General features: G+C 43.7%; 1 protein-coding gene across 1 annotated transcript; it reads right to left on the bottom strand.

The window, feature by feature from the left end:
* Positions 1–2,448: 2,448 nt before the first annotated feature.
* Positions 2,449–17,053, bottom strand: TMEM233 (transmembrane protein 233). The gene is made up of 3 exons (XM_064674726.1): positions 16,465–17,053; positions 10,409–10,543; positions 2,449–4,275 (listed from the first exon to the last, which is right to left on the bottom strand). Exons 1-3 carry the CDS (start codon positions 16,651–16,653, stop codon positions 4,264–4,266), a joined length of 336 nt encoding a protein of 111 aa, XP_064530796.1. The 5' UTR covers positions 16,654–17,053; the 3' UTR covers positions 2,449–4,263.
* Between the last annotated feature and the right edge of the window lie 176 nt (positions 17,054–17,229).

Raw genomic sequence — 17,229 nt, 5'->3', positions numbered from 1 at the left:
CTGCTAGTTAAAAATGAGGTTGGAAATGGGAGGATTACAAGAGGGAACCAACATTCAGGTAGTGTTTCAGCCTGAAGGGTTAAAGCCAGCCAGAAGCCTGTGCCTTCTGGGGGCTCTGACTCTGCATGGAGGTATCTCCTCCAAAGTCAGGGTAGGTTCCACATCTGTTCAAGGATGCCTTGGAGAATTTAGTCCTTTAAATGCCTCATCTAGTGCACGTGCACACACAGTCACACAAAGTAAAAACTAACTGGGTAGATGACCCTGTCTCTCCCCCTACTGAGGCAAATCAGTGGCAAAATCCATCTTAAATAACTGGCAGACTGAGTTAGGCTCTGGTAGGGGAATGAGCCTAGAAGAGATGCTTGCACACTGTTCCAGCAGATGCACCTGGACTGAAGCTGGGAGTGATGGACACTGGGGCAGCAATCAGACACAACCTATCTGCAGGCTGAAAGGCAGAACACAGGTCACACTGTGAGCTCATATCCAAAGATACAGATACAAAACAACAACTTCTGGAGCCTCACTGCTTATGGATTCTGGTTGCAACCACATAAATTGAAGAGCCAGTGCTGATCTTCAAGTCATAAGCTGTAAACTGCTGGGTGTGCCTGCAGGGAGGCACACTAAGAATTTCATTTCATATTGTCCCCTTGATTTTTTTTTTGCCCTGCAATCTGATGAAGCTCACACCACATGTTGTTTAAGTGTCTGGCTGACTCCCTTCACATGGCAGCAAAGAACCCCCACTTATATTTAGAAGGCCTCTTCTAGGGTTACATATCAAGATACATGCATGGTGCTGTTTTGCAGAATGCAGCTGCCCCCTAAGAAGCAAAAGATGCCAACATGATCCAGGAGCTGAGGCCAGCAATTTCAAGTTTCCATCTGTCTCTGCCTGTAATATGTGCAGGAGAGAAAAGAGAGCTGGACTTCAGGCATTAGCTGGTGCCTTCATCCTGCAGGAACACTGCATCGAAAATGTTGCCTGAGGCAGCTTTGTGGAAGGAAGTGTCTGTTCACTTGCCCAAGACACACAAGTTGAAATATGTTTTACTGCTTCCCAGCTCCCCCTGTTTAATCAAATAACATCATTCAGTACATATATATGAGAGTTGGTTTTTTTCCCACCAAAAAATGGCTGGTCCAATGCAGAAAAATGGACCAATAATCCAAATCTAGATGCATGACAATGAAAAACAGGGAATTTCCAGAGCCTATCAGAGATAATGAAATTTGTATATATGCCCCTCAAAATATGAAACAGGCACTAATTCCTCAGTCAGACAACTGCCTTCCACACCCATTGCTGTCACCAGGGCTTTGCTGTTTGGGCAGTAAAATGTCATTTAGGCTCCCTATGTTTGATGCCTCCTTTGTATGGGTCTGTCACATCTATAACAGAATGGTGTGGTTGTACAAGGACTATTTCCAGCATAAGCTGCACTTCTCAAACATGGCTGAAAATTTATGTTAACGTAAATAAATGAAGAGAATCGGTACCAGTACATTAGTAAAACAAAAATAAGATTACCTATGACACAGAAGCACTAAGGACATTAGAGGAATTGCTGCATTCTCCCTTCTCTGTCACATTAAGTGGTTTAATATAAAGCCTTTATTTTTATACCAATCAATAGCACTGTAAGGTACCAACATTTGTCTTCAGAAGCACTGAAGATACAATGGCTCAATTCTCAATTATATTAAGAGCAAGACTTCAAAGATATTTATGAGCATCAATATGCAAGTTAGATTTCCAGTATGGTTTTCAAAAGCCTCTGAGCAAGTCGGGTGTCTAGCTCCTATTGATCTCAGTCCTCGTTGGGCACTTTCAAAAAATACTTCAAGTTGCCTATCCCTATCCTCTAGTGCCCACATAACTTTGGAAATCGTCCTCCCCTCTCACACCACCAGCTGTGGTTTAGTTTACAGTAATGGGGTTTAATATTCTGCAGAAGGATCAAACTTTTTATGCACGCTTTGATTTTTTCATATGCTGATGGAGAAAAGTGTCTCTGCAGCAATGCAGTGGGGTTTGCTTTGATACCAGCAACTCGAGGTGGTGGAGATCTGACTCTGTAACCTGCTGAGAGACCTCCTTTGGTGACCTCCTTTGACCACTTTCCCCTCATGGCAGTAAAGTCCCTCAGAAACCACTGAGGGACCATTTTGAAAAGGCCTCAACACTCTTTCTGGATGCTATTTTGAAAATGAAGCAAAGAGCTCACCTTGCTGGTATTTGAGCATTTCCTGACCTCTAGCAACTCCTGAGTGTACTAGCTGTGGCAGACTGGCTGTGTGCTATCATGTAGGCCAGAAATCTTCCTCCTTTCATTTTATCTTGAAACTGTCCAAGGGGTTAGAAAAAAAGGGATATTACTCTTTCAAACAGAAGAGGCAACCAAGCTTAGGAAAATCACTTCCCACATACCAGAATGGACATGAATTAAAAGTATTTTTATTCCACTTGTCAATGACATTTCTATCATATCTGATAATAACGCAAGCTACTAAAAGTCCCACAAGACATATCAGACCATTGAAATAGTGTTCAAGAACCAAAGAGGAGTTCACAGAACAGCCAATTCTTGGGATCATCAAAATCAGTGGCAAGATTCCCACGTGGACAAATTCGATCAGTTAAATGCTGAATAAATCAACTGACTTCACCAGTGCTCCTGAAGTTTTATAGTGCAGTAACTCAGGATAGAAGATGCTTCACTGACTTCAATGAAAAACAGAATTTGGCAGGAAGAAAAGCAAAAAAGCACATTGAAAGTAAAATATCAAGGCACAGAAAATACATGCTACTTCCAGGCATACACTTTAACAGGTAAAGGTTTCTGGGGGATTTTTTTTTTTTAATAGGTAGTTGTACTCCTGTCAGATGATTCTTCTCTCACCTGCACCTGCAGAACTCTCCAGGTTTCTGGTTAGTCACTCCAGATTGATGTTAGTGCAAGGACAGGGAGTGTAAGTTGGCACAACTTGCTTGAAGGTATAATAATAAAGAAAACAGAGCAACAGCCACTGAAGATGTAGCCATGTCTTAATGCTCACCAGAACTTACTCCTTCTAACACGGAATATTTGTGTGACAAAACAAATGTATTCTATGAAACAGTTTTCAGCTAATAAAACCAGTTGTCCCATGCTTAATTTTCATAATGTATCAAGAAACTGCAGTAATTTAGAGGCCACCAGTTCTGGAACCTAAGGCTGTTCACTGCGTGGTATCTTAGGATCAGGAAGAGTGACTGTAAGTGGGGAAGGGTGCAAAAGTCTGTCCACCTCTAACTGCAGTGATATATAGAGTAGTTGTAGCAAGATGAAAGGATGAGCTAAACAAAAAAGACATGAACAAAGTAGAACACAATGAAACTGTGAGACTTGCTAGAGGAACAACAACAAAGGGATGAAGAAGAACATCTATTTTAAAAGAAGATCTTTTGTCAGATAAAAAAAATAGGAACTTTTTACATACATGTAGTTTAAAGAGGAAAATATGATCAGTGCAACTTTAATGCAGGACTGGAGCTAAGTCAAGGGAGAGCAACAATGAAAGACAACAAAACAAAAATAAATCATTAAGAAAAATACAGATGCTATGGAAGAAGAGTCTCTCTTAATAATCAAGTGATTGGAATCGGTCCCAGGTGGTTAAAAATCCAAGATAAAGATCTAAAAGCTGAGCATGACAGAAGAAAGCAGCTGCTGAGTCAGAGTACACCCACGGCATTATAAAATCACGTAGCAGGATAAAATCACTAACCCATGGTTACAATTGTGTTGAGACTATTTTAAAGTAATAAAAAAATCCTTCATGGCCTGATCCAAAACCCACCAGATGTAACAGGAGTTCTTCTACTTCAGTGGGCTGTGCATCAGATCTTACATCGTGCACTATAAACAGTCTGGATGTGTTGGCTTTGGCTGGCTGGGGTCAGCCAAACATCATGGATCCAGCATACATTCCAGGGAAATGAGAAAGAAAGGGATTATTTTTAGGGCAAGATCTCATTATACGTTAGGGTGAAAGAGAAAATGCTGCTTTATACTGAGATTTCTTATAAATAAATGATTTTGAAAACCTGGTCACGCCATGCTGATTAACTAACTGGACTATCAGTTCATTCACCAGCAACATGCCTCTGCAGACTTGTAGGGTCAAAGCTAACAGTCTGGAATGGTTTCCATCTCTTCTTTTTCCCCCTCCAGAGGTTTACATGTTCATATCCTCAGAGTGCAGTCCTGGTCTTCAGATAGCATGCTGCAAGGACACAGAAATAAGTATGTTTAGAGGAGGAAAAGACAGAGGGTTTGCCCTGTGAATTTAAATTATTAATTCTGCAGACCTAATGGATACATTATGCCACATTAGTGGTACTTGTTCTCTTAACAAACATCCCTCTAGATTAGTGGTTCAATACAGGTTTGAATCAAAGAGCTGAGTTTCTAATGGTATTGGTCATCTGTCAATCTGAACTGAATTTTTAAACTGGGTTACCTGAATCAATGCAAGTTAGGACCTTTCATTGCCAGGAAATGAGCTCTTATTTGAAAGTTTCATGAGGTGAACAGCATCTGTGCTTCTTGGAGTGGTACATAAAAGAGTCAGGCAAGAACAACACTGCCAATAATAGAGAACTTGGTAAATACAACAGCAATAAGTGACAGACATTTTAAACTGGGTCACCTCTCTTGTGCATCTGCTTTAGGAGAGGAAGGAGCTGAGAGCTTCCCTCACATTTTTGGGTAGAGGGAAGGTCTCAGACATTACCCAGGGATGTACAGACCTCACTGGCTTGTCCCTGGATTGTGGGCTCTTTGCCAGACTCTGAGATATCTCCTCCATCAAGCAGCCATGCTTAGCAGTTCCTTACAGAGGGATTTGGGACACGAGGTTCTACACAATAAATATATCCTTCAGACAGCATTAACTCCTTTGCTGATTGTCTCCTGGATGCTACTCAAGACTCCAGTGGGCAGAAGCCATTGTGGGAACATTTCCTGCATGTGCAGATGAAACAGCTGGACCAGGATTTCTAATGTGGTTTGCTAAGGAAACGAGGCTGGTGTGGTCACAGTGCCCCTGTGCATCTGCACGTGCCTGCCACTGCTCAGCCTTCAACCTGACTGAACTCTTCAATAGACAGATAGAGGACTTTAGGCTCTTCTACTTTTACAAATCCAGTAAAATGAGGTAGGCATAAAGAGATAATCAGTGAGAGCCCTTACCAATAGAAAAGCAGGAGGATAAGCTCACTGGCTGGATGGACACCAAGAATTAATGTAGGTAAAAGAACAGGAATGCCCTGACTTCAGACTTCGAGTTCTATCAGTTACTGGCAGGTCCATCCCTGCAGCACAAGGCAAGTTGTATTCCTTGACTTGGGTTTGGGTTTTTTTATGGTAAGGTACAGAGGACAGGATTGTAATGTAAGGATCTGGAGGCTGGCATGTAAATTCCTGTCCTCATGCTGGCCTTCTGAAAGACAGGCAGTCACTTAGTGACTGGTTGCAAAGGCTTCTGAGAGCCTCAGGAAGGGGACAGCAGAGACATTAAAAATAATGTTGCATGCCTTTTCCTCCTGAAGGAGTATTTATAACTTAGTAAGAAAACTGCATTACTCTGTATGTATACATCTGTTGCTGGTGCCCAGTCTAAATCCTTATTCCTTTTCCTTCTACCCAGAATTACCAATGCTGCATTACTGCACCTATGCTTGATTTAAGACCCTTCTGGTTATGAAGCAGTACAAGCTGGTGCTTTCCACACAGCCTGGCTGTCTCTGTCTTCCTTCAAAGCCATGCTGACAAGTGGTATTTCTGAGGTCAAGTTCTAGATCGAGTGAGATTAAAGAAGGGGTCAGAAGTTCAGGCTCCTCTACAAAAGCATTAAAATATCATAATGGTTTTCATAAAATTCTGAACTCAAACATGAGTACCCTTCTCACATAAGTTATTATCAGAGGATAGCTCTACCATGCCTGTGGCCCTGGGTTCAAGATAAACAAAGATACTGAACACTTGATGTGAGTTAGAAAAGTCTCCCACGCTGGTCCACTGGCAGGAGTTTCTTGCATTCCATCCCTGCTTTGGCTGCCCTTTCTTGGATCAAAACAGTCTCTGTGTCAGTCAGAGCTCTACAGAAAAGCTTGAGTCTTCACTCTAAAACCTCTCACTCATTCTTTGCATTTCTATTTGACTCACTCCCACTTGCAGAGAGTCACTAGAGAGGGGCACAGAAGACTTGGGCTTTATATAACAAGCCTTGTGGGTCAACTGGGTGGCAAAACTCATGTGAACTCTAGTTCTGCCCTGAACAGCATTGTAAGGTGTCACTCAGACACTAGAGATAGGCTAAATATGAGTCTAAAAATCTCCTGTGAGAAGCTGAATATTGTTCCAGACTATTCACAGGTTATGTAGCAAACCCGGGAATGGGATAAGAATCCATAATTCCCATGGTAGCATGAAGTAGAACGTGACTGTTGAGATCCAGTTAAGAAAAGGGTTTGGGATCCCTGGGGTCTCCTTCACTTACATAAAGGAGGATCCAGCCCAGGATTTTGTTTCCCTAAACTCTGCCAGTGGAACTCAAATGAAATCCAAAGGCACTTTGTGTCCTGTGTCATCAAAAACCAAAACAAAACAGAGTTTTGAATCTGCTTCAAAAATTTCAAGGCTACTCTGAAAACACAGACTGTGAATGACTTGAGAGCCCTCATTGACTGACAAATTATTACCTTTTGCTGAACAAAATACTCAGAGACAGGAAGGCTGACTCCAAGAGTACCCAAGTCAGTGGAAAGGTTACTGGCAGGCTTCATGAAGGATCATAAGAACAGCAGCAGTGGGTTGGAGCAAACAGCCACCTTTGCAGCATCCCACCTCTGACAATGACATGTCACAAACAGCCAAAGGAACTGCCCTTCTCTTTTTTTCCTTTCTTTCGTGTATGTGTGTGCACCACATCTTTCTTAAGACAAGGACATCAGAATTAGAGGCAGGACTCAGGATGCCTCACCTGTCATCAGCTATCTTGCCATTCCCTCTCTATCCAGGCATGCTGCAGCAGACCAAGGCCAGCCAGGCTATGGCACACAGCTCTGCACTGTTTCACTTCACAGTGATGCCTCCTTATGGAAGGCAAATATGTCCCTTTTCTCACTGCAGCTCTTGATGGACAACATGCCTAAGGCACATATGCAGGGCCAGACTCGCTGGTGACACAAATACTGGCTTCAGTTACATCTGAACAAGGCAGTGGAAATGTAATTCAGTGTTCAGGACTGGCAAGGCAGGAGCGCAGGAGAAGCTGACTGGAGGGGTGAAAGTGTATGAAGAATGGAGTGAGAATAAATTTGGCCTAGTGTGGAATGAGGGACAGCCCTGATTTGGCACACACCACAGCTCTGCACTCAGAGATTCCTCAGCATAATGAGGAACACTGTTTAGACTGATCAAGACAAGTTTTATTGCTGAGCTGTTAATTCCAGTGATGCAAATGATGGCTTCCCCTTCCCTACATTCAGGGTCATGACTGCAGAAGGCAGATGGTTCCCAAATGTTGGGTGGGCCCTGTTCCAGGATATTGTATATATAGGTATCACTATAGATCTTAATATATGTTTGCTAAAGATAACATGCCAATGTTCAAGACAAACGAGGCTCTCCAAGGCAGCAGGAGAAGCCCTGAGTTGACTTAGCACCAAGTAAAGCTTCAACATGAAAAGTCAAGGCTGTTTCTTCCGTACAGACGTAGGTGTTGACTGCTGTTATTCCTGTGCTACTGTTACTCTGGGACTGAATAAGCCAAAGAAGGCACTCAGGGATGCCTGGAGGTAGGGATTTTCTGAAAAGTGAAAGGGTCTTCCTCTTCTCAAGTCTGCCAGTGTTATTAGGTACATTTGGGGGTGTTATTTGGGGTATAATGTTGCTGTTTGTTCAAAGCAGGAATTCCTTGCACATCCTTTCTCTGCAGCGCCCACCATTCCTACCCTTGACACCCCTGACTTGATGTTCTTCTCCTGGCTGAGCCTGACCCAAGTTCCTGTACCAAGAGGAAAAGTTGTGTAACAACTAGTAGAGATTCCCTCCTGCCAACCTGACTTGGATGCCTCAGTTTTGTTGCCTTCCAGAAGCTCTGACCTGGGATGCTGTGGAAGAACTCAAGTTCTCATTACACCTGGTATCTTTGATACTGGCAGCAGGGCCGTGGATAAATCAGAATTAGCTACTTAGATGTATGAATTTATGAAGAGTTTATGCACTCGAGTGACACCCCCGTGAGAAGCTGTAGCAGTTCTGGGAGAACAGATAAAGTACTAACACAGATTAGAAATGGGATGGTCGGATGGTAAACAACAAGCTCTAAGGCAAGATACCTAAGAATATGGTAGGAGAATACCAAGGGGTTCTCCCAAGGGTAATTTGCAGTGAGACTTGTTATCCTTGGAAGACCAAAAGGAATGTCAGCAGGAGCAACTGGCTGCTGTGGTAGCTGATGAATTTCATGTGGATAAAACACACAGTAATGCATCCTGGAAGGTCAAGATTTTCATACATATCACTGAAGTCAGAATTAACTTTCAGGGAAAATGCATGTGTAGTCATGGAAACATTAAATCTCTGCTTAATGGTAATCAAATAAATCTGTTGTATTACTGTATTAAGGGTATTTTGTGCTCTCTTACTAATACTGAAACATATATTAAAGTTGGCATAGAATTAATTTACAATCACTTCATTTCAGCAGAGGCAAAATGGCTGTTAGCAAATAATCATGAACAAGGTACAAATGGATGTGACATAACTGCATGGAGTGTGCAATACATTCACACCAGTGGCACACCAAAATAAGTATAAAATATAAATGTACAAAAGTAAGGCAACAAAGGGGACTCAGGTAAGCACGGAGAGTGGAAAGCCCAGTTGGGTCCTCCTGCTAACTTATTTTCATGACAAAAGATTGTTATTGCCATCAAAGACTTCCTTAGAACCAAAGGCTTTTCAGAGGGTGACAAGTGAGAGGGAGAAGGGGAGCAGTAAAGACACTGGGAAGCCAGAGAACAGGGTGAATCCAGGAAACCCTGAGCCCTCAAGAAACTCAAGGCCAAGAGACCTCTACAGAAACTATATACAGAAATTAATATCCCAGCAGTGTGCTGAGGGTTCCCAGGCACCTCCCCGTGCTGCCCTTCTCTCCTCCTACTTTAAAAAAAAATATTGAGCTGCTCTCCTTGCCTGAGAAATGATGAGTAAGGTGGTAAAGGCGCTCAGAGGAATTTCCTGCTGCTGTCAATTACAAAACTTGGCACCCCCTGCCTGAAGTGACTCGGTTTTAAATCTGTGAGGGCTGAACAAACTGAACACAAGCTGAAACAGAGAGACTCATTTTGCAAAATGCATAGAAAATTAATGAATATACAGGAAGGTTCAGATTCTGTGGCACCATCTAATAATATCCTACAGAACCGGACTCCATCTCCACTAACTTTCCTGTAGTTCAACATGGTGCACTTCAAATTTTGTCTGAAAATGCTGTACATGTTTAATCAGCTACTCCATTCCACTCCTCAGAGATGTCTGCATTTCAGTGGTGCATGAGGTGATCTCTGTTTATAGTTTATGCACAAGTTTGTACAGTGCATTGAAAGGCTCTCCATTCAAAACAGCCAATAATAAATTCATTTAAATTGGTTATTTTAATGGGAACTGCACAGTACTATGGAGAAAATCTGTTGCATAATTTTAAGAAATGGTACCAGTAGCCTCATTACATTTGTCCTCTTTTTCAAGCAAGCTTATAATCCATCTGGGTAACCCTTGTGTTACAGAGATTCACTCACTGAGCTTTGTCACTATTGCTGCAGGTGTAGCAAGGCAGGACAATAACACAGCAAGGAGAAGGAATGGCCTTACCCCACAGAGAGCCAAGTCAAAATTACATTTGTGGTCACTTTTGATATAGTTGGTCACCTGTTTTACTGTCAAACAGTAAAAGAGCAATTGAGTGTCGTGTTCTCCTTACAAAGTTGAAAGATAAATTGGCCAGATTGTGAGACTGAAAATTAGCACCTGGGGACTCTATTACCTGAAAGCTAAGGATCTCTGTGCAGCTGGTCTCACAGATGGTGAAAATGAGGAGCAGAAAAACCAAAAAGCAACTGGCCAAAATTGGAAAAACCTATTGGAGCTGCAAGAGTTTCTGGAAAACCCACTGCTCATTTGTGCTTAACTACAGACAACAGAATTTTCTAAATGGTAAAATACGTAAAAATTGTTCTTTGGGAAAACATGCAGGCACCTCTAAAGAGATAAAAATAGATAGTTCTGACAATCTTTAGTCTGTTGTTCTGGAGCCCATGCCCAGGGAACAGCTCATAGCGCTTCCTTACCGTTGTGAAATGAACTACGCAATAGACGCCAATGATGACAAGGCCAATGATAATCGATGCAACAGCAACCCAGAGGGCATTGCGACCCAGTCTTTTTGATCCTTCTATGTCTCCTTGATTATAACTGTTTAAAGCCTGCAGAAGAGAAACAGAGAATTTACAACTTATTGTAAAAAAAACCAGAACGCCGCGTCCAGAGTTCTTTATCAGAGTGCTCTTTTGCACCGTCTCAGCATCCTTCCTCAGGGAATCAGATTAGTCATAGCATGTTCTTTAGTATCATATAGGTATCATTCCAGGAGGTATCCCAGAAATGGGAAGTGTGCGAGGAGAAATATGAGGACCTGATCAAATGAACTGTTCTGTGGACTGAAGAATTCAGATTGTGTTTAGAAAATGACTTCACAAGGTATCACCAAGCGTTATAATGAACAGGTTTCAGTTATAAATCAGCTTTTGTAGCAAAGACAGAACGACAGTTAATTCGAGTAAAGATCTGAGACTGTGGCGAGCAGGAAAGGGATGAAGTTCATCAGAGGATACCAAGCATTGCTGTAGAGCCATTTCTCCCAAGCAGAAAAATAATTAGGGACATTATCTGTGTGTTCTGTCGATTAGTGAGCACACAAAGCTAATGGGCTTAGATGCTTTCTTGGTGTTAGCACTGCAGTAAGATCAGTCCTGCCAAGACAGTCCCAAAGCAATGAAGCCTGTATTCCTAGAATTGCATCTCAAGGATAAGTGCAGGTACTTATTCTCTGGTGTCTAAGAAAGGCTGAGATGCTGATGCACTCCTGTCCTTAAAGAGAGCACTGATACATTTCTTCTCTTCCTGGAAGCCTACATGCCTAAACATTTCTCTATTTTATGTCCCTAAAGAATATCACTAATACCTCTGCTCTGCTGTCAAATTTTGTTGAGGCTGACCAGCAGATGGAAAGGATGGAATGGGGGAAAAGGGAAGAGATGGAAATGATAAAGGGGAACAAGCACATAGTCACATAGGACGGTGTCACTTCTGATACCCCCTCCTGTTACAAAGGGGGCTGGCACAGTCTTCTCCCCTAAACTACTCTGCTGTTTCCAGCAGTCCTGGCTACAGGAGAAGAGCTTTCTTAGGTTTTCTTAAAGTACAATTGGGAAGGTCATTAAAAGGAGTATGAGGAGAAACATGGCTTGGCTTGGTCTGGAGCAGGCTGACCTCCTCCTGCCTCTGCCAGCAACCATAGATGTGACTGTGGCTACAGGGGGAAACACAGGGAAGCATCACTGACCCCCTGGCCTTTGTCCTCCACACTTATCAAAGCCCTCCCTTTGCATGGCATCTTACAGTGTGGTCCTGCAAAAAGCCTAAACTCAGTCCCCCAGACATGAGGTCTCAAAACTGAGACAGAGTTGTAAGCAAGATGTCACAGCACCAGTTTGCAGTTCTGTGCCATTTTACTAATGTATTTAGGAAGTCTGGAAAATGTCCATGTGATTTCTGCAGGTACTGCATAAATAATTCACTATGCAAACTTTAATAAATAATGGTGTTTTAATACAAATCCACGATGAAGAGGAGGAAAACAGCATTAACAATACAGAATAGGATTTGGGAGAGACAGGAAGGAGACAAAAGTTTCCTTATGAAAAGGTTTAAATTAAATGAAATAACTTATATGACATTCATGAACAAATAAGAGGTTTGGGGGAGTGGCTGGGGTCTGACACAAAGCTTTTTGAACTTCATTTACTTCCATCTGCTTCAAAGGGTTCCTGGTCAAGCTTCCAGTTTTGCACATTAGACATAGATAACATTAACTGTTTAAGCCTTAAATATTACATCTGTTTATTTCCAAGGGAAATATGTATATATTGAGAATACAGCATCTGTAGGAGACATGTGGTTTGTCCAACTTTTGAAACAAATTTCAGCCCTTTTCAACCTAATACCATCTGATTTCTCAGGTTTCTGCTACCTTGCTCCCTATGAAGTCATAAACTAAATTAAAGTCACAGTTCTGCAGCTGTTAATTTACTTGAGTAATCTCAGTGACTTCACCAGGTTCACACACATCTATTTATAAAATATATTCTCAGTTCAACAATAAAGTAACTTAACCTCATGTGAACAGAAATTTGATGAATTAGCTATAAACTTCTAATCCCTTTTTACATATGTTTTCTGTTCCACATTCCCAGAGCACTGATCATGGCAAAACCAGAAAGAACACTGAATTACTTCAGAAACCCTCCTCTACCTCTCTTACAAGTCTGGGCAGACCAGACTGAGGTTCTCTGATCAGCATTTTCTAAGCTCTCTAAGCCAGGCTGTGTGAACCTTATTTGGCTGTGCCTGGAAACGAGACACTCTCTAGTTCAGTCCTAAGGAAGAGCGAGACGTGCTGACTCAGGGTGACTCCTCAGTGTAAGAAAGCTTCCAGGGAAAGAGAAAGAAGAGGGGGGACTTGGGGAGCAATTCAGAACCAGGCTTGATCTCTGCTTTTTGGCAAACAAAACAGGCAGGTGCTGAGCAGGACACATGAAAGGGGAGTTGGTTCTGCAGGTTGTTGCAGAGGAAAAACTTGCCAGTTTTCAAAGATAAGGGCCATGCAAAAATGCCTAAAAACAGGTGCTGAGCCCTGTTCTTTAATATTCCTGAAGTAGGTACAGGCTGTCCCACACAGTGTTAGATGTCCAGGTACCTACAAGCTACTTAAAAAAAAAGATGTGTAAATAATAAACTTTGGAAATAAACTTACTAACTACAGGCACACTGGTCACTCTGCTAGTCACTGACCTGACCAAAGCCAACACACTGTATGTGGCTTGTTAGGATGCCAATTAGAAGAGGTGACTCCCTCAGAAAGTAAGTTCCATCCTTTGGTGTCCCATGACTTCTACCACCCCCTTGTTCATTGTCTCTGCTTAAGGAAACTCATGTACAGACAAAGCATCTGAATCCAACAGTGACAAATGCAGAAAAAGAACTTGTTACTCTCAGAGGCAGATGAGCCAAGATTGTCACAGCTTGACCACATATGTTGTTTGAAGCATGTAAATGATTAAACAAAAATGTGTCAACATAAAGAGGCAGTTAGGAGCAAAAATCAGTGAGAAATAGCTTTTGAGAGACTGTTTGGAAGCTGTTACAAATCCAAAGCCCTATAGAATTAGATGGCTAGTCTGACATACAGATCTTTGAAATAAAGACAACTGAACGAGGCATACTGAGAAAATCCAACAAAACATGTTCAACTGTCAGACCTCAGTGCTGGTATTGGAAATATCCAATTCATTTCTCAGAGTTGTCCCACAGTCTCCCTCTAGCTCTGATCCCATGAGTCAGACACAGTCAGTCCACACGAGCCAGCTCGCAGACACAACTGGCAGTTCACTGCCAGCCGAGCGCTCCTTGGGTTCACCATAGGGGACAAGACACCGCTGCAGATAAGGAGCCAAAGAGCTCAGGGACACCCTGCCTAGCCACCAGAGAAGTCTCTTCTGTCACATAAGCTCCTGACTTGGTACCTCCCCCACAATACTGCCCCTGATGCCTTTCACCTATGTAAGAACAGGGTAAGTCTGAGCGAGGCACCTCTGGGGTAGAGCGAGCCAACTAATGGTACAGCAATGCAAATACAGCTGCTGGAAACAACAAGAAGCAGAATGGATGGCATCTGGCTGGAACCATAGAGGAGCACTGAGAACAGTGATCCTACAGCCAGGAGTTCTGGCCAGGTCTCTGAGGAAAACAGAACTCCATTTGCTAAACATGCCGAGCAATCCTCACACCTCCAAGTGACCAGTGACTCGTTTGAGGGGGTTGCTCTTGTAATGCCAATACAGTGTGTTACTGATGCCATTAAGGGACCATTCTACCAGCTGTCCTCTGACCCCTGCCATGAGAAACAGGTAGGTAAGGAACAAGAAAAGGTTGTTAGTGCAATAAGGAGAACTTGCGAAAGGTTTAGTCTAAAAATACAGTCAAGGAGGTAAGATCTGTAACGGTAAGGATTGTGCCTCCAAAGGTGAGAAAGGAGTGAGGAAACCAGTGCTGGAGTTGTAAATGGGGCAGCAGAAGAGACTGAAGACAAATCTGTCATTTATTTTGGGGTGTGTTAGAGCCTAGACTCTACTTTTAGAGTGAAAACAGTCTGAATTTAGAGCAGTTAAGGAGGACATGACACAGGTACACAGGGTGCTGAGCCATGCCCCTCTATAAGCCAATAGGACTTTCCCTTCAGGCCCATTCTAGGAAGTGGAAATTTGTAGAGAACTCTGGTTCTATGGGCCTTTATCTCTGACACAAGATCTCAGGCAAGCTCTGCAGACTATAAGGTACCTTCTGTAGGAAAAGAAAATAACCTGCTCTTGTATCTCAGTATTAACCCTTAGCAACTCTATCTGAAAAAGAGGGAGGATGTAGATCCCAGCAGAAATAGAAATAAAACCAGCACAGGCTAAAATGCAGAACCTGCAGCTGAGGATAATGGAGCAGTTACAGGTTGCAGCTCTGAAAGGCAGAGGGATCAGAAAAGAAGTTGGATGGGTTATTTTTAGGGAAAAGGACAGGTTATAGGTGCTGTTGAAACAGAAGGGTTTCACAGACAGTGGAGGTCACTGGTCTGGTTTTTTTCCCCCTCTAAGGGAGTGGGCAGCTGAGACCTGCACAGACTGTTTAGCATTCAGGAAGTGCTCTTCCCACCCTGGCTTCTACATATCCCTGGTGACAGTTACTGATGCCTGACTCCAAAAGCCTGCGTGAACTTCAACTAGGCCGTGGGTGGAGATTTCTCCATATGGGGTGCAAAAATCTTTAGAGGCCAAATTCTGTCCTTGACAGATAACTTCTGTGCAGCCCCAGTGCCTTGGTGAAGGCACTGTCACAGTGAACAGACGCTCGCAGCCCCAGATCATCAGCTCTCATTACTTTATATAGCACCCTCAGTGTCCATGGACAGAAAGGATGCTGGGTACCAGCAGAACCAAGTCTTCCCAAATCAAGGAAAAGATCACATTGTATAGTTAAGGTAACAACAAAGAAAACAAACACAGAAGGGGGGAAAAAAAGGGAGCTAATACTTAACTGCACAAAAAGAGTTGGGAAGATGGCTTTGGAATAGCTCCTTTAAGTCATTTTCAAGCCTAAGCAACGTGATTTCTGATCAATCTTACTAGTTTTAAAAGAGCGTGCTTTAGGATATTTTAGACATAGTTAACTATTCTTACACTTAATTGCAAAAAGAAACAACTATATTTGTACTTACCTTTTCAGCCTGTCAGAGAAAAGGATGAAAATACACAACATGTTTTAAACCTTTTTCAGCTCCTAAACAACAGAAATACATTGCAGTATTACTGATAACACTGATCATGTATACGACTAGAAAACTCTGGATCTGACTCTGCAACTTTTCACTGAGAGAAGGAGGTTCTGTTCCAACAATCCTTCTGAAGTTAATGGGATTGCTGGATTATTAAGGAATATGCATATCAATTGCAGGTTGTAGGAGTAAGGCTGTTCTCTCAGTGTATTTGATACTCAATTTATAAGGGCTTTTGCCAACAACCAACAGTCTTTATAGTTGTAATATTCTAGTAAATAGTATAAAAGAACCTGTTTACTGGAAAAAAATGTGCTCCTATCATATTTGATTAGCTGAAGCAGAAACCAAATCTGATTTCTGTTCCCCAGTTGCCACTTTCACACACAGACACTGTGTCCAATCCAGCGTGCAACTTATTTGATGTAACAAATCCCATTAACTGGGATAAACCTGCTTCCCTTACATAGCCTGAGAGTGAAAACTTGTTTGAAACTGCCTTTCACTCCACGTTTCCCATCTGCTGGTGGGACAGCTCGGGTGGATCCGCTGGCTGTGCCTGCTGATGCTCCCAGGCTCGCTGCCTCACCCCACTGTGCACAGGCTCCAGGGACAAGCGGTTCAAAGGCGGCTGGATGCCCCTTTCCCGGACGGCTCCTCCAGCCCCCCCGGCCGGGAACGCCGTGGCCAAGGCAGAGCGGGGCGCCCCGTCAAGCCGGCTTGGACCCCCATCGGGGCTCTACTCACCATGACGGCGAAGACGAAGGCGACGATGTTGATGGGATAGGCGGGACAGAAGCAGGAGAGGATGCTGAGGAGCAAGTAGTTCTTGGGCCGCGGCTGCGGCGGCCCGTCGGGCAGCTCATCCTCGATGTTGGTCTCGGGGCTGTTCTCCAGAGCCCGCTTGATGTCGGCGCCGGCGGGGAGCGCGGACATGGGGCTGCGGTGCGGAGCTGCGGGCGGGCGGCGCGGAAAGCCCAGCGCCGCGCTCCGGGCAGGCGGGACCCGGCGCGGCGCCGAGCCAAGGGAGCCGCCCCGGGACGGGGCCGGGCGGGGCGCGGGGGCCGCGGGAGCTTTCAACTCGTGAGCGAAGTTCACGGCGGGGATCGCAAAAACACCAACTCCGAGCAACAGCCGTCGGGAGTTCCCAGCGCCGCGTCCCGGCTGCGGCGGGTCGGGGGAGCCCCGGGCTGTCCCTGCCCCGCTCCCCGGCGGCCGGAGGAGCGCAAAGCCTGCGGTTGTTCCGGACTTTTTGGAACTTTTTGCTGTTAAAAGACTTTCTGCCAGTTTGCATGACCCCGGTGAAGAGTTTAAGAAGTCTCTCCCGCTCCCCTCGCCCCGGAGTTTAAGAACGCCGCCGCGTTCTTAAACTCGCGTTTCCGATGTCTGAGCTGCGTCAGCAAGTGGGGTAAAGCCTGAAAAGGCATTTCCTCGGGTCTGGGATGAATTCGCCATCTCCTATAACTCCAGCGACTTGTTAAACTTAGGAAAAGCTTTGAAGATTAGCAGAAA

This window comes from Pseudopipra pipra, chromosome 18 (genome assembly GCF_036250125.1).
Source record: "Pseudopipra pipra isolate bDixPip1 chromosome 18, bDixPip1.hap1, whole genome shotgun sequence".
NCBI classification, from domain to species: domain Eukaryota; kingdom Metazoa; phylum Chordata; class Aves; order Passeriformes; family Pipridae; genus Pseudopipra; species Pseudopipra pipra.
Note: the sequence above shows the minus strand (reverse complement) of the source record. Positions and strands in the feature narration are given on the sequence as shown.